Source organism: Sinohyriopsis cumingii, chromosome 13, assembly GCF_028554795.1.
Source record: "Sinohyriopsis cumingii isolate HCF-2022 chromosome 13, ASM2855479v2, whole genome shotgun sequence".
NCBI lineage: Eukaryota > Metazoa > Mollusca > Bivalvia > Unionida > Unionidae > Sinohyriopsis > Sinohyriopsis cumingii.
Genome location: NC_142973.1, coordinates 47,404,757 through 47,428,551, shown reverse-complemented (window position 1 = coordinate 47,428,551; position 23,795 = coordinate 47,404,757). Strand labels below are relative to the sequence as shown.

The 23,795-nt window shown below is 34.4% G+C and overlaps 1 protein-coding gene across 5 annotated transcripts in view; it reads right to left on the bottom strand.

Annotated features, from left to right (window-relative positions):
• Nucleotides 1-23,795, bottom strand: part of LOC149785447 (epidermal growth factor receptor kinase substrate 8-like protein 2) — a 171,577-nt gene that overhangs the window by 109,894 nt on the left and 37,888 nt on the right. For all 5 annotated transcript variants that reach the window (XM_089979276.1, XM_089979279.1, XM_089979275.1 and 2 more), the window contains one exon: nucleotides 2,566-2,633. In XM_089979276.1, the coding sequence (XP_089835402.1) occupies nucleotides 2,566-2,633 (68 nt within the window). The remainder of the gene's footprint in view (nucleotides 1-2,565; nucleotides 2,634-23,795) is intronic.

Below are 23,795 nucleotides of genomic sequence, written 5' to 3'. Positions count from 1 at the left end.
CCTAGTTTTAAAAAACCTAGCAAGACTTCTGTTGTCATATCATAGTTTCCTTGGGCACTTACATAATTGCAATATAGTTTTGTCACGTGACCAAATAATCAAGAAAATATTTACACATTTGGATATCTGGTTAACCGGAAATGAGACACACCATACACTTTTCCATTCTGGATCTTACTCTCATTTGACTTTAATGTACACTCATTACTTATCTACCAGCATTTATTAAATAAATAAGTTTTCTGAATTACTTTTCTTTCTAAATGCAGAAATAATTCATTAAATGACAAATTGTATAATGCATACATTTAGCCTGTTTTGTCATTTTTCAAATTCTAAATAAATTAAATCACCCCGACTTTAATCTTGAAAATAGGTTCAACTACCTGCAAGTCAAACACTTCACAGTGTAACATGGCCAACTACCATTAAACCGTAAATGTTTAAATTGCCAGATACATACATACATACATATATCTTACAGTTTTTACATACATACATACATACATACATCTTACAGTTTTTACCACCTTTTGTGACTTTGGTTAATGCTTTTGCTAATGACAACAGAGACATGGATGTACATCTACTAATGAAAAGTTGTAGGTGTACTCAATGTGCAATACTGGGTGTGTCATAGATAATTTATAATGAACAAAGATCAAACTTGCATTTATCTTTATTTGTGGCACAGACGTAGCAATCATGCACGATGACAATCAGGGCTTTCCTTTTCAGACTGGAGTTGGGTGATTTACCAGACTACTTTTAATTTACACCCAGCTGCTTTAAAAGAAAAAACCTGTATCCCTGTGGGAGGGAGATTCCCCCCACCCCCACCCCTGCCTACTTTGGCAACTCACCCTCCAGCTTTAAATCTAATGGAAGGCCCTAACAATGGCACTATGTTGAATGCATTAGAACGGCATGTAACAGCAATGACATGACCAGCAAATACCAAAAACTGTACTTCATGACTTGAAGGGAAATTTGTACGTGAACATGTTACACTGGATAAACTAACATGTTGTTGTCATTACTCCCAACTATCTTCTACGGTAAATTTAACATACAATCAGTGTTCTTCAGCTGCATCCAATCAGAAAATGGAATGAAAGATACGGTTTCGGCTAGGTACATATGGCAAGGGTAGATGTGAACTGAAGCAGATCAACAACCTTGGCTAGAAAAAATGGGGAAACTTAAACTCCACCAGTATCAACCTGGTTTAAACAGTATTTTTTGCTCAACTCGGTCAGCTATAATAAAATTTAATTCTTATAGGTATGATATTAAATTTCGACTCAAAGCTACATTCAAGATTTTCCTTGTCAATCTGAACCACCTTTCTAAATACCTTTATGATCAATGTAAACCAGAATGTTGCTGTTCAGTCCATGTATATATCATAATAAATAAAACCCGTGTTCAAAATGCAATGAATTCATTTATCTTATGGGGGTGGGTGAATACCACATATACTTACTTATAAGTTCAAATGCAAAAAACACAGACCCTGACCTTCCATTAGATCATGGTTTAAGCTGTTTTTACTACTGATCACTCCTAACAAACTCAACAGACCCATATTTATTGACACAATACGAAATGGCAGGTTTGGGACTGTGCAGCTGAAGCAAGTGTATTTACTGTATATATTGGCTTACAAGTCAAGACCAACAGCAAACTGCACAGAGTCAGATCTCCAATCACATAATGGGCTGGCAGATCTATGTCTGTGCGGTTTGTTAGGAGTAGTCAGTAAAGAAACAAGTTTTACTGATCTGAAGTCGCTTTAAGCTTCAGCAGATCAGGATCTTTCTAGCTTGCAATTGGTCTTGACTTATAAGCAAGTAAAGATGGTACCCATATTTTCATCAGTGCTTGATGGACTGGGTAAGGGATCCTATTTTTCCACAGAAGGATCACTGCATTATGGTTCTTTAAATTCATGGTTTGACATAACTGCAGTAGCTGGTACCCAAAATTATTAATATTTCAACGAGTGACATTGCAGTTTGACAGTGTGGTCTTTTTTGAAGATATGTGCCAGCTGCTGCAGATGACCAATGAACATTTTTAAGCATAACTACATGTATGTGCTTTGTCACCATTAAAAAACCTTTCAGAGAGAAATGACAATTACTGTGATGGCATAAAACTTTAATAATAGCTGCATGTCATTTTTGCAACACTCATATAAGGCCTCAAGGTAGATTAGTTCTGTAACTAAACAAATTACCTTCTCTATATAAAATTTATATCATTATCATTTATAGCAAACTCCTCTTTCTTTTTTACCAACATACCTGCTGCAGTCCAAAGCTAAACAAACTCATCTCAAAATAATTTTATTGTAACAAGCCCTTTGTATTTTCCTTTTAAATTTTGCATTTTAAAAAAAAAATTAAAATAAAAAAAAAAACATTTCATACCGAAGAGAGTCATTTAACAACAGTTTCAGATTTCCTTTCGAAATATAAATTCCTTTTAGGACACCTTCTTTACGAATTCCACACCTGTGAGGACATTTGTTACGCAGTCTGTTTGCAGGATTGGTCTTACCTATAATATCTTCACCAAATCCATTCCTGGGAATACGAGCTGAATAGGGATCCTCTCTAACCTCTCTTCTGAAGATAAAAAAAATAAAATTTCCAAATTAATAATTCCTTACTAAACACTCTGATGCTTTCATATTTTTGTATATGAATCAAGTAATATTCCCAGACAACAAACTAAATATCATGCTGGGCATTATTACATTATGTTCAAGTTAGTTAATGTCACCTCTCACAATTTATTTCATTTGTATGTGATAAATGAACACAATGCATTCACTACTGTGATGATCACAATTTCTCAACACCATACTTTTCTGAAAACAATATGACATTTTTTCACTAGTATAATTCTGTTTATACTAAATAACATAATAAAGCATTTACAGGCATTTGTTTTTGTAATATGAAGTATAATGACGGAACAAATCTACAGTACTTTCCTATACTACATACACATCAAGTGATGCATTATTATTAGTTCATGAAACTTAAAATACGCCTATCAAAGGTCTATAATTGTGAAGTGGTATTCAACTAGTTTCAAAACATTTCATATCAATCAAATAAACTCTCATTAACAGGAAAATACACAGTAATGTATAATATGAATTAAATTGAATGAACTCTATTTATTACATGCTAAACAATGTGAACACAAATGGCCTACCAGTTTGAAAAATTAGCCTTCAATTTCTCAATTTTCAGACAGAAAGTGTGCAATTTTCTCTCAGAGGGCACTGCAAGTGTGACATGAAACAGGCAATTCCAGTGAATGCTGTGTTAGTCCTATCAGGTCTATTGAATTCTATCTATTGTGTTATGTGTGCATGAGAGAGACAGTATATGTATATAATAAGGAATTACTGTATCCATGTTTATAAAGAACTTGCAGCATTGTCAGTTGTATAATCCGACAAGTTGGCCATGTCAAATGGTGCATTCTGTCCTTGATTAAACTGACCGAGTTTGTTAAATGTGATTTATTATTATTTGGTCGTATCCACACTCAAACTTATAAAACAAACAAACAAAAGCACAGCATTAGTGATAACTGTTTGTTTTTTTAATGTATAAAGTGAACCTCTTTATTTCAACATTTTTCTAATCAATGGATGATGTTAAGATCATTTCAACAGGAAAGTGAATAATGTATGGATTTTGTGCAATATGTGTATAAAGAAATGATTGACCACTTACAAAAATTTAGAATTCTTATGCATACAGACTGCTCCAGTGACCTAACTGGTTGAAGTGTCTGCCTCGCATGTTGGAGGTCATGGGTTCAACCAACCCCCAACTCCCGAGTCATACCAAAGAGAGCTGCCTCACTTGGCACAAAGCATTAAGAGGTTAGTGGTAGGACTGGTCAGCCTGGTGACAGGATTAAGTGACTGGGTGGAACATGATGCCACATGTCTGAGGCATGATGCCCCAGACATGTGGCATTATGTCCTACCCAGTCATCACTATAAACTGCCACACTGCAGACATTGTAGTGATAAAAACATAAAACTAAAATTATTAAAGCTATGTTACAAATCCAAAAATACACATTCTTACACATACAGGACATGTGTTCTATTTAGCATCCATCTTAATAAATATAGTGTAAGTAAATCAAACCATATAGAAGCAATCTGACCAATACTGACTCAGGGGAAAAAGAACATGTCAATTAAAGGCACTATCACCAGTAAAAAGTGCCAGCTTGATGTCACCTGAAGAGAAATGAAGTTAATCCAGTTTGTTCGAGTACCTGGATAGAGCCAACACGGCACAGCACCACCATAATTAAATATCAGCTGACATGATTATCTGATAAGCCATAATGCTTGATACTGGTATAAAAGCTTAGATTTAAAGGAGATAAACATACTGGAAACAGATCTGAAGGCTGGATTATCACATTAAGATATTCTGATATTACTTTTTCTAAATCTTCAATACATTCTTTACCCATTTTCATTAAAATAAAAAAAGGTGACACAGTTTCAGTGCATTCAGATTTAAAGATGCCAACGAGTATCTGGATATTTGGGTATCCACCCTTAATAAAAACTTTGGTTATAAAATGAACAACCGAGTACCCATTCAAAAAACAAGAAAAGTAGTTCAAGTTCAGATTAAGACACAGAATAACGATTACAGTTCGAGGCTCATGTCGTGTGTGCATTTATTCATCATCACAGGGGTTCGTATAGTTGCTTATAATGTACTTGTCATGCATGTATTATAAAATAGTATAAGGGAGGACACTTCTCTCCTTTCTGGCATGACCTATTTAAGAATCAATACTGATATTTAAAGCTAGACCATCCTAACTTCGTGCCTGTCAAGGATTCATGCGCCATTTTTCTCATGACTTAAATTCACTTGTTTTGAGATCCTGATTACATTAACTAGGTCAATACCTTTCATGGACATCAACAGGAAGTACTGATTAAGAAATATTCAACAAAATAAAATTTAAATACATACTAGAATTCAGATAAAAGAAAGCCCAATGGAAGTTTCTGATTTAACTGTCATTTTTGCCTCAAGTCTGTGGCCCTGGAGTGAGTATTAGCTGTTCAAGTCAGGGCTGCTGTTCACGTTTTTCACTGGACTCATTTTTTTTATTAGTGGGAAATCCAAGACAGATATTTTTGTCACGGCAAAGGCAACACAAAAACTTATACCATGTTAGGAAAAAATAAATGAACTATACGGAATGAAATTTTTAACTGAAATATTTAACTATAGTGAAATCTTTGCTATTTAATATCACTCAAAACAAAATCTAATAAAAATTTACATGTGCAAATAGGTCAATTTTTGCAATAATTAGACAAGAAACAGTTCCAAGAAAGCTGACGGGATTCTTGAATGTGAAACCACTTGTCATAGATTCATTCTACTTTGATACAACATATGTAGTGGACCAGTCTAAATTGAAAATAAATGGCGCCAGATATTAAAAAATGGGCTGTATCGATGTGACCTTTGGATATTATAAGACTGAAAAATGTCAGAAGAGGGATTTTGTTAAACGTGTTGCACCAGATTGTCATTAAGGTATGAACCATGGCAGGTCGAGGATACTACAGCAGTCGTCATTTGTGGTCTTTACGACTATTCACGAAAGTTACTGTAGACATTAGAGTGCTATGCATAAATAATTTATGACTTTCTTTTGTGTCCATACTCTTGTACTAACTACTAATCCCATATAATTAGCTGATTTGTGATAAAATTTTGACTGCAGATCCAGAAAAGTAGCAATAATAAATGTACATTAAATAAAAGTAATATGTACATTTTTCATAGTTTTCTGTAATTTTAATAGTTTGCTCTTTTTATTATGCTCAGATTACGCTTTTTTGCCACTTATATTAGTAATAAATTATTCTTATACCTCTCTTGGGGTTTGGCATGAGTGAACCTACAACAAAACTGTTCGGTTTCTCATTTAATACAATTTCCCTCTCATTGGATACCCGTGTAACCAATCATTAGGACTGACGGGTACCCTTGTAGAAATTTCCCAAAATGTTGACACCTCTATTCAAATTACATATTTTACTAATCTAAAGCAAATAGCGAATTACATGTATACAGACTTTTGGTGAAATGTCATGAAAATCATGATTCTGTACAAGAACAGATTGGACCAAAACATATTTAGAGGTGAATTCGTGATCCAGAGTGGAGGTATAGGCCAAAACATGTTGGTAAGTAAAATGGGGTCGGGTGGGGTGGGCACCTTGCCCTTTAACAAGTATTCATAAAATGAAACAAGCCTTTTTATTCTGATTCCCTTGCTAAAGCATCAATTATTCAGAGCCCTTTTCTGTTTCCATTAACGTCAACATTAAGCACCAACCATAATAGCAACATGTGTACTTTGGTGATATTTTACATGTTTTCGATCTGTGGCCATTGTTTCCTATAATAGAACAATTACATGTTTTCAATCTATGGCCACTGTTTCCTCATAACAAGAATTATACGGGAAATATATCTGCCCATTTAAGTAGATCAGAATAATGTCCTACTTATTACTTTTCTTAAGCAGGATACGCTATTTGAAATAAATGTATCCAACCAGGTATTTCACTTCCTAATTCTTGAGCACAATACATTTCAAGCTGTATAGCAATAATGATAAAGGCTTTGTATGAACAGGTTAGACTCACCTAGGTGGAACTGTAATACCATCCGAGTGTTAGCTAATATTGTACTTACCTGCTCAACGATATATACTATACCAGCACTCCAAGAATACATTAAACCTGTATTGACAGACTAGATCTTGTGTTAATCAATCAAGACAGGTGGTCACTCAAAACAGGTTAGTGTAAGATGATCAGTTTTCAGAGTCAAAATTCAACAAGACTTAAGCAGGAAAAATACCCTCAATTACTTTACATGCATTTCATTCTTTATTCACGATTTTTGTTAAAAATATTGCATTGATTTTTATCTCAGAATAATTTTATAGCAATAAAGATTTACATATATCATAAAACATTAACATTTATGTTAGAGAATAAGGTGTACATATATATCCGCACATTAATTGCACAATTAATAAAGGCAATATTTATTTATCCTGTCCATACTGTAACTTCACATGTTCATAAATTTCCCAGTAACTTCAAGTGAAGCATAAGAATTGCAGTTAGCTATGATAACACTTGCTCATCCTTCATGAACAAATTAGCTGGGCTTAGAGGGTAAATATGAAATATCTATGTACCAATGAATGAAGTAATAGTAAAGAATTAACCCACCCCGAAACAAAATAATTATTTGAGAGACAAATTTATCCAAAGGTCACTCAGATGACATCAAGAGATTAACTCAATAAACAAGGGTTGTAACTGGCTGCACTTTGGTGAACATATGATGGCTTGTTGTGTGGGTTTTAATAACTGTAACATCCAAAATGCACCTTATATAATCATATTCAGATCTTAAAAACAATTATCAAAGACAAAGATTTTTTTTATTATTAAAGACATGGGCCTCATTCATCTCAGGTATTAAAGATCAACTCCAACAACAATCAATGTATCTGACTACTGTGGTAAATCCATGTAAAATGGTTTCTAATTATAACCAGAGCTGATCACATTTCTTTTTCACCCACTTGTCCAGAACAAGTAGTTTCTGAAAATTCACTTGTCCAACCTACATTTTTGCTTATTACAAAATTTACCTTTACTGGCTAAATTTGATGAGATGTATGGATTTTAATGCATAGAAAAAACAAAAATAAAGCAAAATAGATTAATTCCTTCATAAGGCTTAACATTTTATTGTCATGTTATCTTACATATTATTTCTTGCTTTGATATGGAAACTTCTCTACATGTACATCAATTAGCAAGAATGAAACTAAATTCAGCCTTTCTATAACTTCATCTCTCAAAATTTTATCAACTGACAGAGCCTATTGTCTTGCCCGAGTATGTTCTTATAATAAGCAACAAATTTACAACTGTTCTTCTAGAGCGCACATGGCATTTCCTTATCAGAAAAAGGTTTTCCATTTGGGCCTTGGTATAGGTTGTGTTAAAGAAAACCTTCCTTTTATTTTAATTTTCATTTCATTGTCACCTAATTTAAAAATGGCCTTTCCTAGTGGAGTATTAGCAAGTCCAACTTTGGGATTTTCTGCACATGCTGGCTGTAGTGTCATGCATATACTGAACTGCACAGGCTTTTACCAGGTTTAAAACTGTTGAGACATCATTGATTAAATCCTGAATTTGTCTGTTCCACTAAACACTGGTTCAATATCCAACCCTTGGTAAATTCAAGCCATGAATAATTATCAACCCAATGTGGCTGAAATTTCTTTGTCTCCAAGGTGTGTCATATATTTTTTGCTGCCAGTGTCTGGCTCAATTCTCCTTTTTAGAAATAGTTACCTCTATACCCGTGCAGCAGACTTACATTTTATACATTTACTTTTACATGAATTTATTTGTGACCATCCTTGCTAAAGAAGAAAGAAGTGAGCTAACTCATTTTATTCAAAAACAAGAAAAGATCATCTCATTTGACAACTAATGATACTCAAATTGTTGAAATGCAAAGGCAAAATACAGTCCATACCTTAATTAATACAAATGCTTCAAACATTATCTCATGAAGTTGATCATCTATATAATCAATTTCAAAAAAATGAAAGACTCATTGCTATCAATTAATCAGTTCATAATGGATATGGATTCTTACGTTGGTAAAATGCCTTTCAATAATTTCAATGCATTGGCTTGGTGGATTAAAATCACTCGTGCATATATGGGCTGAGTAAATACAAGGTCATTTAAAACACTGCTAATTAATCATACCAGATTTGTTTTGTCTGAGGTGTTTCACTGGCTGATAATTTGGTTGCTTATCCAAATATACAGTCAAGCTGTAACAGAACTCACACACATCAGATAATAATCAATGATCGCTTACTGTAGCATCACAGAATGTGAATGAATAAATGAAGACATTATGCTAGCTCCAAGAATCCAGAATGCCCAGAAAAAGGTACACAAAGTGATTCAGGTATGAAAATTAGCACTAGCCCAACTTGTTTTGAAATAGGAAACAAGCACTTGTCCTAGGCTAGCACTTTGGGAGATTTTACTTGTCCAACTATAGAAATGAATAGTCCAAGATGTCTAGCTATGGGATATAATCAGTCCTATAAATTTTTCTGCCAAAGATAAAGAAACAATAAGAACTGCTGAATTGACTAAGCACATTATTGAGTGCTGTCTTGGAAGAAGGAATGGATAATTGTACCGTAATGGGAATTTACATGACTTTGGTGGTTTTCTTCTTTTTTTCCTGACATTACTGGTGGTAGAAAACAACCGACTATTAGGCATGACTCGTGCTGGAGCATCAGTTTTGTTGATCAGGCAGATTACTGGATCATTCGTTAATAATTAATAAATTTATTTTGAATGAACTTGGTACATGTATGTGCACGAAAAGTATAATCCATCTTCTTTTGAGCGATGATATTAAAATCCTTCAGAACACTCACCTTTTTAGTATTAATCCCCCATCAAAACAGAGCACCCTTGTCTACTGTGGGTATTGATCTCGGATCTGAAATGCTCACACCTGTGTGTAAAGCAGCAGCATCCCTAGGCAAGAGCAACACATCATAACCACTCCATACATTTAGTAAATTCCCAGTGATATAGGTTTTGCTATCTGGTTCAGACACATTGCTCTTGCTTGGGGTGATGTAGTTGGTTTGTGACGTACTTTCAACATACAATCAGTGATGGATTTTAAGATAGTGTGGGGCCTGTAGCATATGTAATAAAGGGTCCCTAAATAAATAAAAAAATACACACATGTATAAATATTAAAACACATAAATTTTGAACTTGCAGTAAAGTAATTGTATTTTTTCAGCTGCTATACAGCGAGATAATATGATAAATTTGATATTTCAGTAATAATATTATTTACATGTAGGTAATTGATAGCTTGCAAGCATTTAGCACAGGGTCCTCGAAAGTGAGTGTGTGTGTCATATGGATTTTTAATGTAGCTTTAACAATTTTTCAGTCATATTGCTACGATGTCTGCAATGTGACAGTTTATAGTGATATCTAGTACCAGGGCATCATGCTATAGACATGTAGCTTTAACAATTTTTCAGTCGTATTGCTACGATGTCTGCAATGTGACAGTTTATAGTGATATCTAGTACCAGGGCATCATGCTATAGACATGTAGCATGATGTCCCATGCAGTCACATTATCCTGACACCAGACTGACCAGTCCTAACACTAACCTCTTAATGCTGAGTGCCAAGCGAGGTAGCTGTAAGTACCATTTTTGTAAGTCTTTGGTATGACTCAGCCGGGGATCGAACCCAAGACCTCTTGCATCCGAGGTCCTTGAAAGTGATACTAGGATAATCCGGCACATTGTGTGTGTGTGTGTACACCACAAGTTCCCAAACTCATGAAAATCAAGGCCTAAAACACTAAAACAATCCTACCTGCTACCTGTAGGTTTTGGAAAACAGTAGTCAGACTTGACATTTGTTTTGTTCCAAGCAGTTGTATTAACAAAGAATTAACTAAAAAGGTCAGTGTGTTCTTGTAATATGGTCACTCAAAGCAGTATAGTTTATAACAATCTCCGCTTTGCCTGTGAACATTAGAAAGAAGGTGTGGTTACCAATGACTAACGGTAGGTCAGTGGTGCTTATCTCTGCTTTTGAGACTGAGTTGTTCTTAGCTGTTCTGAATCATATATTCTGCCCAAGACATGGTTGCAAGTCGCATTCTGCAAGTGGTTGCTCATGACTGCAGTATATAATAAAATTGATCCCTGAATGACAATTGTAGTCGTAAGTGATGGTTTGCTCATAGCAGAGGTCACCCTAAACATTTTTTTTTACTATAATAATGTACTAAGTACTAAAGAAATGAAGTTTCCAATGGAGAATATCTGGGACTCCAGACCTGCATTAGAAAGACAAGTACAAAAAAAGCAGATGGAGAGAACTCGAAATAACTTTGTGTTTTTATTGAGATATTTCCTTGACATTTTGAATAGTCTAAATTTCTTTTCAGTGAATAAAAACCAGGTACAAATAATAAGCAATTATGCATCAGGGGTAGAAAAATCCACTGCCCAGGAGTCCAGGACAACTAAAACTTTGCACCCAACATCCATTTTTGACAATGTGAAAGCAACCAAAAAATATTTAACAAATAATTATACTTAAAATTATAATGGAATTTGTATATTTTCCAGCAAAAAACATTTATTTAATCATTCACTTGTCTAAATTCTGGAAAGTAAACAGTTACAAGACAGTTCCGATATGTGATTAATAGTTTATGATTAACAATAATGTAAACTGTAAAGATATAAATTCAGACAAACTTAAATCTATAGTTAGAATGCTAGTAAGGGGTGGCCAACTGGTAGAAAGTCGATGGGCAAGTGTCAAGACTGTCCAAAAAATTGTGAGATTATCTTTTATTGGCCAACCTCAAAATTGAGTCAGTAAACTTGTGCGACATTTCCCATTAGCAGGACTAATTGTACAGATATATATGTTCATTTTCATTGCAGTAATGTTGGAGGCAAAAACAGTAATTTACCTGGTAACCATGGATTCTGAAAATTCTTCTACCTCTGACTTGTGTACATTCTGATAATGATGTGTTTTGAAATTGTTGTTTTTGGTTTCCTTTTAATTAAAGTGACAACTTAGTACAAGAATAATTGTAGCTAAAACATGTTTGTTGAATGCCATGATTCAATTCCAACACATTGTATATGGGATGCAAACAAAAACAAACATGGTGACTATGGAAAGAGTCCACTTTTAGTCACTACTACTACTACTACTACTACTAATAATAATAATGCTTTATTTATAGAGGGTGACTCATTAGTCAAGGACTAATCTCCCCTGAGGCCCTCTTAAGGGAGTATAACAATGCACATTATATGAAGATAGCAATAATTACTTTTTATTTTAACATGTTTAGTATTAAAATACAAAATTCCATTATTTATTAGAAACACATACATGCTCATGATATCTCTTCTTAAATACTCTAATATTTTCAGCAGATTTTACATGTGGTGGAAGTTTATTCCACAGAACTGTACCAAAGTATTGGAAACTCTTTTTAAATTGCTCTGTTCTTGGTTTTGGTATTAGAAGGTTTCCATGTGTTATTGATCTCAACTGGTATTGTGTTGAAAAAGGCCTGAATAAGTCCTGAAGATACTCTGGTGCAGTTCCATGTAGACATTTATATAAAAGAACTGCCTTGTGAAAATCTATCCTGTTGTATACTGTGAACCATTTGAGTTCTGTAAATAATGCTTTTGAGGGATGATCAACAGATGTATCTAAAATTACATGTGCTGCTCGTTTCTGAAGTTTATAAATCCTGTCAAGCTCAAATTTAGCACATACATTAGAACAATAATCCATTGTTGGAAGAATATATCACTTGTAGTATAGATTGTGAGTTTCCATAGGTAAATATTTCTTGATTCTGCTGAGAAGTGCAATTTTGGATGGCAGTGTTTTACAAAGCTTATCAATATGGTCATTCCATAATAAATTATTATCTATGGACACACCTACAAGCCTTTCATGTTTGACATTTTCTAATGGATGATTATTTATTGCAAGAGATAGTTTTGGGTTCCCTGACTTGTGTAGCTTTTGTGATGTCCCCAAAATCATACATTTTGTTTTACCTTCATTAATTACCATCCTATTTTGTTGTGCCTAGTTTTGGACTCTAATAAGGTCTGAGTTTAATCTTGTTTAGATAACTTCACTATCAGAACTAGATGAATACAAGGTTGCATCGTCTGCAAACAAATCTGTATTTGTGGATTCATTATTTAATGGTAGATCATTCATATATAAAAGGAAGAGGAGAGGGCCCAAAACTGAGCCTTGAGGGACCCCTGAATGAATAGTGCGAGTTTGAGAGCTAATATTGCCAATGCTTACTTGTTGAGACCTTTGGTTTAGGTATGATCTAAACCAGTTTAAAGGAGGATTGTCGAACCTGTAACAGTTCAACTTTTGCAGCAGAATTTCATAATCAACAAGATCAAAGGCTTTCTTAATGTCAAGGAAAACAAAGTCACATGTCCATTATCCATTTCCTTCAGCCAAAGATCAATTAATTTGGTAAGTTCTGTTGGGCATGAGTAGTACTTTCTAAATCCTGATTGTGCTTTATGAAACAGAGAGTATGTTTCAAAAAATTTATAGACCTGAATGGCCACATGCTTATCAAATAGTTCTGACAATCCAGGTAGAATTGATATTGGTCTGTAATTTCCTGGATCCTCCTTTTCTCCTTTCATAAAGATAGGTGTAACCTTTGCACATTTCAGTGTTTCTGGAAAATTACCACTCATTATACTTAAGTTTATGATATGCGTTAGTGACTTTGTTATTACTGGCGCAGCAATTTTAAGAATTTGTGGACCAATACCATCCAATCCAGAGGATTTATTAATATTCACCTTAATTAGCATATCAAAAACATCAGCTATTGAAAAATAATTATCATCAGGAATTTTAGCTCTTATAAATAATAGAAGAGCATCAAGTTCAATTGGGATGTTAGTCTGGTTCTGAATACTGTTACTGGAGATGCTTATGAAGAAACTGTTGAACATTTCCACAATGTCTTGTACAGATGTTGCTATATCATCATTTTGCTTATGTCTAGGGGGCAGAAAACACATGAAAATCCATGAAAATTAAAGAAAAGGTCAATGCGTGAAAATCTTTCTAGAAATTAATAAGTTAACCATGTGCCTTTTTCCTATGATTCTGGATGTCCAACCTCTTTTGCTGTAGACTTGACCTTGTTTAAATTTCAATTTTTACCATTAAAGAATTATTTAAAAAATTGCCATTGCAATATGGCCACATATTGTATATACTGTAAATTCATTGGTATTAAATTTAATGAGATGCCAACTTCTTAAGATAGTTATGTTCTTCCGAAGCAAAGACAAATATCAAAATACCAACTTACATGATTCAACAAGTTGCTGTCTGAGAAAATGACGTCAAAGAACAATCACTTAGTTAGAAGTATGTTTTCATTTTTAGATAAAATCTTATCTTACAAACCAAACCCACAGGCTGTGAAGGGGTCTGTGGTCAGGATTGTTTTTCAATCAATGGTTTAAAATAGTTTTTCTTGAATTCCAAGATAGCCGCATGGTAAGGTTTCCATTAAAATTTGGCCATTAAGAAATCTCCTTTTCTGTACTCATCAGTGTAGTTTCATTATTGCACAGACACTATGTATGGACCAATTAGTTTCACTGTAATACCAAAACAAACTGTGACCTTAAACAATGAATCCATTTCTTTTAATATTCTTCAAAAAGCACAATGTCCACTGACTAGAATATTTCAATGTCAAACCGACCAACTGCAACAACAACCATCATTTAGAACAACCTTGGCTATTTCTGCAATGTAAAGCATGATTCACAGAATTGACCTCAATGTTACAAATGCTAATGTTGGTTCATTAACATCAGCTTCACAATTAACAAAATATGTTTACACTCAAAGACTACAAATATTTAAATTTTATAAAATTGAAGAATGGAACATACCGATTCACCTAGACATTTACTGACAAACAATATAGCTCATTAGTCATGCGATTATAATAATAATAATTATTTTTAAAAAATTAATTTAGAGAAGGTAACTCAATTAGTTACAGAACTAATCTACCTTGAGGCCTTGTATTCGTTATGTAATATATACAGTATATACAACATGATGTGAAGAATCTGGCTTGACACTAAATAATTAAGTAATTTTAAAATTCAAAGTATCAAGCCTGGAACACATGCACATGCATCTGTCAAAACATAAACATATATGAAACAAAAAATATCATCCGGCATTGAAAATTTCAACACTGAAAATGATGCAAAATTACAGAAAAGCAGGAGTTTTTTTTTTTTACTAGAACTGTTCAATTTTCTAAAGATTTCATCCATTTAAGACACTGATTATGAAAAGAAATCCTAGGAGCCTGCCTTATGTCACTGGGAACTTTGTTCCATACCAGTGGACCAGTATATTCAAAATTTTTTAAACAATTCCTTCTTTGGCCTTGGTATAATGTAATTTTCACTCTTATGGACCTTAAATTTGGAGTACCATTAGCATCTCTGGTGAAAGCTTTGCTTATATAGTCAGGATTGGCTTTTCTGGATACTTTATACATCAATCTGGCCTTTCTAAGAAATATTCTTTCGTGTATTGTTAACATCTTTATATTATTCACTGCATCTTGGAAATTGTCTATACACTGATCTAGAATTAAATGGCAAGCCCTCTTTTGGAGTCTTAAAAGTGTTATGTTTGAATTAGAGGTATTACCCCAAATTACATTATAATAGTCCAGATATGGCTGAATATAACTTTTATAAAAGATGATCCTATACTGAAGAGAAATGTGTTTTGATTTTCCTCAGCAGCCAAAGATAAGAATTAACCTTTTTTGAAATGTGTTTAATGTGAATAGACCAAGTAAGATTGTTATCTGTGAATACACCAAGAATTCTATCTTGAGAGGTCATATTAAGGCTCACGTCAAATATAACCTGGAGTTTTTCACTATCTAGCCTTGCTCGTTTTTGTTGTGTTATAACTAGTAGGGCTTTCGTTTTTTTTTCTCTGTATTTATGATCATACTGTCTTCCTTGCACCATACTTTAAGTCTGTTGAGAGTATCTTGTAAGTTATTTTCAAATGCTGTTTTGGTTTTACCCATCTCAGACAGTGTAGTATCATCTGCGTCGAGGTCAGTGGAAGAAACTGATGTTCCAATCTTAAGAGGTAAATCATTGATAAATAGAATGAATAAGAGGTCCAAGGATAGAGCCTTGTGGTACTCCACAATTAATATTGTTATTTTCAGAAAGTTGACCATTTAAAGATACTTTTTGCACTCTATCAAATAATTGGCAGTTTTCCATGTTTGTGGAAATTTATTAGACCTAATACTTTCATTGCAAATGAAAGCTATACTCTCTACAATTGCAGGTACAGCTACCTTTAGTAGCCTTGGTCCAATTATATCAAGTCCTGAAGTTTTACAATCATCCATTTTTTCAGTATATTTCAACACAAATTCTGGACTTGTTTCAGGAATTTCAGACTTTACCGGTATATTGTTTGGTAATTTTTTTTAGCACAAACATGTTTGAGTTAGTTCCAGATGATCAGATGAAATTCTGGGTTCTTTAAGTTTTTCAGCAATTTGAACAAAAAAGTTGTTAAAAATATTGGAGATGTCAGTTGGATTATCAGTATAAATGCCCCATGATTGAGGGATAAAATTTCAGTTTTGCTCTTACATTTGCCTGCACCAAACCCTGTAAACACTTTCCAGATAGCTTTCGGGTTATTTTGGTTTTCATCCAGCACTTTTTTTGCAGGGCGCTTGTTTGGCTTTACTCCTCCAAACTCTATATTCAGTTTGATTTCCTACTGATTTTAGTTGGTCTCTTTGCTTTATTGCTTCTAAACTTGCTGGGGAGATCCAGCCTGGCTGGTGGTCTTTCTTTATCCTGTGTGTTTTTAAAGGGGCATGCTTGTTCACTATACTGATGAACAGATCTGCCCAAGTATCTAATACATCATCACTATCTTCAAAGATTTGGACTGTATTCCATGGAATCTGTTTCAGATCTTCCAGGAATTTAACAGTATCTAAGTTTTGAAAAGATCTTTAAGTAATGGATATTACTTTTTATTGATTTGCCATTGACTTTACATGTTAGAAAAATTGCAAAGTGGTCATTTATACCAATCTCTGGAACCATTACTTCCAAAACATTTTCTTTTATACAGTTGAACCCAGTTATGTCGCCGGCCTAGGGGTTTGCCAAAAAGTGTCGAGATAACCGATGATCGAGATAAACGAAAACCAATATGGCGGCAATATATTAACATGTGCTTGAAATTTCTTTATGTACATGATGTGCGTTAATAAATGAGAATGTACATGCACGTGTTTTTGGAGTTTTTTTTACACAACAGCGTTGCCGCGATTTGTTTGATGAAGCGATCGGCATGCTATAAAAATGTACATACATGTTTGCTAACAACAAATGGCATATGTGCACCAACTAACAGCAGAGATTTACCAGTATACAATACAAACCACCGTCGATTCTCGATACAAACCTTTATTATATTCTCCAACATTGCAAACACAAAGATCGCTCACAAAATCACAAAAAAACGTGCGGGGTGTAGTTCGTTTTTACAAAAAGCTAACCAGTGTCAAAATTAAATTCGCGAGTCATTTCACTCTGACACAGCTCTGAAAAGTATCGTACACGCGGTTACTATCAAAAGACCATGTTCTTGCAAAACAGGATCTCCATTCCCACGAAAAAAACTTACAGAGTCAACACCTGGCAATATTGGACCGTATATATTACTGTAGCATAAGTTAACACCCAATATAGGGATTCTTTCACTCCTGTATTTTGAGAAATAAATAATTATTTTTAATTATGCAAAACTTGTTTATTTGTTGTTTGCTATTTCTTCTTGCGGAGTTTAAGTCTCTGTAACCGTAACTTTTATCTGTTCTATTCGCGTCTTCAGAAGTCGGCCAGTTGTAGGTATAGTACGGTAGCATGATTGACTGTCACAGCATATAGTACTCGGCCCAGATGTCAGCATAAGCAGAGTATGATGTAACAATGCACTGCTAAGATGGGGTTGTCGATACAAACAAAGCGATTGGTCATGGGGATCGAGATAACCGACGTTAAGTGGCAAATTTGGCCTTCTTTTGTGCTCGAGATATTAGGGTTCGGCGACATAAAAGAATCGACATAACCGATGAGAAAATGCTAAGACAAAGAGAGAATTTGGCGGTTCCACTTCAAAAACGTCGACTTAATAGGGTTGGCGAGTTAACCGAGGTCGAGATAAGTGGGTTCGACTGTATAGGTATAAATATGATCTATAAGTGTTTCAGAGGTAGATGTTACTCTGGTGGGTTCATTTACTAGTTTCTTCATACCTAACGAAGCAATAAAATTCATCCAATTCACTTTTATTTGATCATTGAGAAGGTATCTATTTATATCGCCTAAAATGTAAAATTCTTTCTCTTTATTTGAAATTTTATCTACTTGAAGTTCAAAATATTCACACCAATCAGTATGTGATGATGTGGGTCTGTACACAAAACCTAAAATAGGGCTTAGCTTTTTCTGGATTTTTGAATCATCTCTTTGATTTTGATATTATAATATAGCATGGCTGATGAAGCTGTACTGTGGGATTCTCCAGCAGCAAAATCAAATCATAAAACATTAGAAGGAAAATGGCAAATGTTTGATTTACAAGAGATGCTTGGCATGAAATGAAATTATCTTACTTCATTTGCAAAAATATTCACAATCTTAGTAAGGGTTGGTTTCCCAATATGAAGCAATCTGTAATCTTGTCAATTTCCAATCCAATGAAACTGGACCAGTTAAGCATTATTGTGTACAAAAATATACACAGGGTGTAAAGATATAAATAATAAAGATCTAAAAATCTATTATCCATGTTAGAAATACAAACACGATTAACCCAGGATGTCCTTAAATTTATGTTATATCAACTCTTTGATAAGTCACACCTGTTACTGACCATTTAACCCAAAATCATCCAAACTAATAATTTCTGAGGGTATGCATTTAAATTTTTTCAAGATATATTGTGGTTTTATAATTGCAGAGTTTCTTTTCATATAATATTGAAACAGAGAGTGAGCTTGCAGTTAAAAGGTAAAGTTGTGACAGAAAGTATCTTTCACTGAATCATGCTGCATTCAAAATCAGATGAAGATGCAGTTTTATTTAGTTTTCAGTTATTTCAACTGCAACTTGTGTGTGCTAAACTAATCCTAATTTGTTTCCAGCTGTTACCATAATCATTCAGAAATCATCTGCTCTACTTAAAGTTCTTTAACATTTCTTGACATATTCGAGAATTCTTTCAATAACTACTGGTATTCATGTTATTTTAAATGAAATTATTTTTAGTACATTAACTATTCTTGATATATTCCTGAACTCATTCAAGAACAGTTCTTCAACTCTTACGATATATTACTGTTCTTGGATGGCACTGCATTTGTTCTTTAAGTCATTCACACACTGTTCAAGAACAGCTTGTGAATAGCCAAAAACAATTTCATGAACGTTTCATGTTTAGTCAAGAACAGTGCATAAGTTCATGAATTATTCATAAATTCAAGAACTCCATTTTGCAGGGGACATATTTAGACCAACTTGTGTGACTACCATTCAGATAAAATGACCTCAATGCTACCACCCTGAGTGTTGACACCAGACAAATGGATACATGGACATCATCAATTACAGTAATTCATGTCGGAATAGCTTTGTAATCCAGCAAAACTTGGAAACTTTTCTTAAATAAGAAGATAATACCAAGGAACTAAATTACCAGAACTGTGATGTCAACAAAAAATTTATTAATAACTTTTAGGACAAAAATGGAAGTCTCGTGCATTTTCAGATATACGGTATTACCAACAGATTTATCATCTACAATTGTCACCGCGCCCAACAAATAAGGTATGTCCACTGCTGATGGGTGTTTACCTATCGGCAGACAATATACATCTTGGCTTGAAAATGACAAATGACTGCTCCACACTTTACCTGGATTGCATGAAGGACAAATACTAGTGCAATTAATAAGCAGATTTTCATTCTGTTTGGTGTTTGGTTCAGAATTCTGGTATATGATTGCTTAAAAACCTTATATATAAACCTTCCTTTAATGTCAGTTTATCAAACATCCGGATTTTTTTTCTAGTCACATCAAATCTAATTACTGTACAACTTCCAATTTTATGATCATCTGTACTTCCAACTGCAAACTGCAGATTCAGATCTGCCAGCACATAATACATCAGCAGAACTGGGTCTATGTAGTTTGTTAAGAGTAATCAGTAGAACAAATAACAGACCCTAATCTCCACATGTATTATGCTAATGCTTTGTTGTTTGTAGTTGGACTTGACTTATGAGTTTTATGTGTGTGTGTGTGTGCAATTAGGAATTTTAATGTAGCTTTAAACAATTTTTCAGTCATATCACTACAATGTCTGCAGTGTGGCAGTTTATAGTGATATCCAGCACTGGGGCATCATGCCGCAGACATGTAGCATGATGTCCCACCCAGTCACATTATCCTGACGCCAGGCCGACCAGTCCTAACACTAACCTCTTAAAGCTGAGTGCCAAGCGAGGTAGCTGTATGTACCATTTTTGTAAGTCTTTGGTATGACTCGGCCGGGGATCGAACCCACGACCTCCCGCTTCCGAGATGGATGCTCCAACCACTATGCCACCGGAGCGGTATGAGTGAGGTTACATGGTATTGAGCAACCTGTCTTGGAAGATAACCCCTTTCTTACTTCCCACAGGTGGCTACATTAGATGGGTTAAACTATAAACCTTTTGATGTAATATTTTTGCTTGTCTCACTAAACCTCTCAAATACCTCTGTGAGATCTTGGTCTGGTACAGCTATCATTAATGACTGCAATGCTCAAAACAAAGTTTATAAAAAAATTGGGTAAAGTAGCTGACTGGTTGACAGGTCATTGTGATTAAAAAAGGCGTGATTTTGATACTAAAAGAAAGCACTTCAGAACAATTGTGCTACTCAATTCCATTTGAATTTAAACTACAATGTTGATTACAATGATGCCAGTTCTCCATGCTTCTTTCATTATATGGAAAATGGAGCACCCTCTGAGCACAACTGATTCTGTAAAATTGTATGACTTATTTGGACAACCAATTATTCAGATCAAATGCCATGTGTTTCCCAATGAATCTGAATACAAAACTGTTGACTATTAGTAAAAGACCAAATAACAATAGTTTGTCTCGGATAATATAGCAGAGTACACATTAACAAGGACACCAACAAAATAACTTGGGGTGGGGGGAATATATAATGGTCAGCTCTTAAGTTTTACAGATGTAGGCAAAAATATGTCTAGAGATGAAATCAGAAGAGGAGAAAGTGCTCCCCCACTGCCCCTATATGTGAGTGCCCATGCGCATAAGGTTAATGTAACACAGGTGGATAGACATATACAAGTTCATATAAACAAAAATGCCCTGTGTGTTTTGGGATGATGTACAGAATATATCTACAATTTGTTGAAGAACTGATGGAGCAGTCCAATTGACAAAGTTGCTGTAAGAAAGTCCAGCGAGAACAGGGGGCTTTATAGTTGATAGATGAGATGCATGATCCAATACAACCATTTTATGAGTGTTTGTTTGTTTCTTGGGCAATACCACCTGGATATGTAAATTTGTAATCAAAATCCTGGGCTGAATTTTGACAACTGATAATAACTAGTCATGCAACTAAATTCGTAGAATAGATACTTCCATGTGACCTTGTCATCAAAATCAAGGTCAAATATCATAAACAGCAGATCTTAAATAGCACAAGATCATGCACATCATTAGACTTTCATTAAATTTAGTACACAAAATTGATCAAATAAAAACATGGAAGGCATTTTTGCCCTCACATGAATTTACATTCTTTTGGCCTTCACGTACATGCCAGACACAATGTTTCACATTTTATCACCAGTATATATACACAGCATGAACAAACACTACGTTGCACACTCAAGATGTCTTGGCATAATATTTCAATTACTAGGTAGAGACTATTCTACAGTATTTCTCCTTCAGAAATGGGAGCCACTGTCTACATTTATTGAAAATGTCTGGGATGGGTTCTCTGCACAAAGCTTTTCAGGATAAAATTTGGCTAACTTTTCTTCTCCTGAAGTCTAGGATGGACTCATTATCAAATACTGTCTTACTACAGGAGAAAAACGGAACACATATCATCTAAAGGGTGAAAAGTTCTTTGATTTCAGCATGAATTTTTTAATTCCTTTCATTGATTAGTATGAAATTATAAAATCCCTCATCTTCGCTGCTTTTAAATCACAGTATAAAACAAATGTTTAGGATGGAAGGTGGGTGGGGGATCTGGTATCCATCACTGAATTATACTGCAAAAAAAATAAAATAAAACCACACCCTCAACCAAAATAACATTTTTTTTTATAAAATATGTAAACATTAGGCATCATATCATGGGTGTAGTGTACCAAATGTAGCTTTGGATTTAGCCCACATGTATAATGCAAAAACCACAAAATATGGCAGGCTGCAAGAATTGATATAGAATATGCATACCAGTGTCACTACCATATCTCCACATACATGTACAATGTGTTTGTGCATTTACCTTGTGTATTATAATGTGTGCTGATACCACCTACATAGCAGTGAGTAACTGACAATAAATTTTGCAGAAAACAAAGTCCATGTCATTGCAACTTAGTCCCATGAAACATGCACTCACTTTCAAAAGCAAAGCCACAGAACTTTAACAGCTCTAAAATAAGTGATCCTCAGAACACAATGTCTGCACCCAAATAATGATACATCTCCCCCACCATATCTTACAAAAATATTCAACAATGATGCTCAGCTGCCACCTTGATTATTGCAGATGTTGTCAGAAAATATTTCATGGTTTCCATTTCGCTTTGTTAACATTTGTTGGTAACGATATTGTGTTTTTGGATAACCTTATGAGCCTTACAACTTCATTTCTCATGTTTTCATGCTGTAATGATTAATGACCGTAACCATCTCCATGTAACTCCTCATAACAGATATGATCTTGACCTTGAAAAAGGACTCCTATGCAACCCATCTACTAGTTTTGACTTTCAATTATACCTCGTTTCATCCTTAAATTTCAAAAAGATATTCACAGGAGAGTGCGAAACAGAACTTAAAATATTGACTTGTGACACTGTCGACCTTGAAGATAGGATCCCCAATAAGAAATGTATGTACAAGTACATCCCAAGTTTCTTCCCTCATTCTCAAATTTAAATTTACATAGCAGAAACAAAAGTGCAGCAGATGGACAAGTAAGTTTTTACGACTCTGTGATCTTAACTCATTAACCCCTGAAGTTTTTTGTTGTTTTCGCCTGAAATGTGAGTAGGAAACACATTTTGGGGGCTATTTCTGAACACATCCTAATACATTGACTATCTAGCGGTTTCAAATCAGCCTCATGCCTAGTTGTGTTAGGAACATCATTTTTCATTGGTTATCTCACTTGCGCATGAGCAGAAGGGTAAAAGTTCTTATTTTTTTGTTGCTTAATGAACCCATCATTTTCATATCAAGACCACTATTTATTCCAAAATGCCCACCTTATTCTACTTTTTGCAAAGGTTCACCTGTCTGTGTGGTTTTCAGACCGGTCTGCCTTAGATCTGAGGCCAAAAAGTGTAAAATCTGGATACACAATCAGATTTCAACTCTGGACGAAATTTGGGTGACAAAAAAAAAAAACGGGTAAAAAAAATTAGGTTTTTTCCTTTGTATTTTGTAGTGCAACAATAACATACAGATTATTTGGTATCATTGTTAAGCTACATCTGTCTACCTTTCTATAATACCACCCACTTTAGTTTATCATACATGACCATGACGCTACAGAGCTCGGCAGTAGCCTACTACCTCCTGCCATGTAAATGCGGTGCCAGGGGTTAATGAGT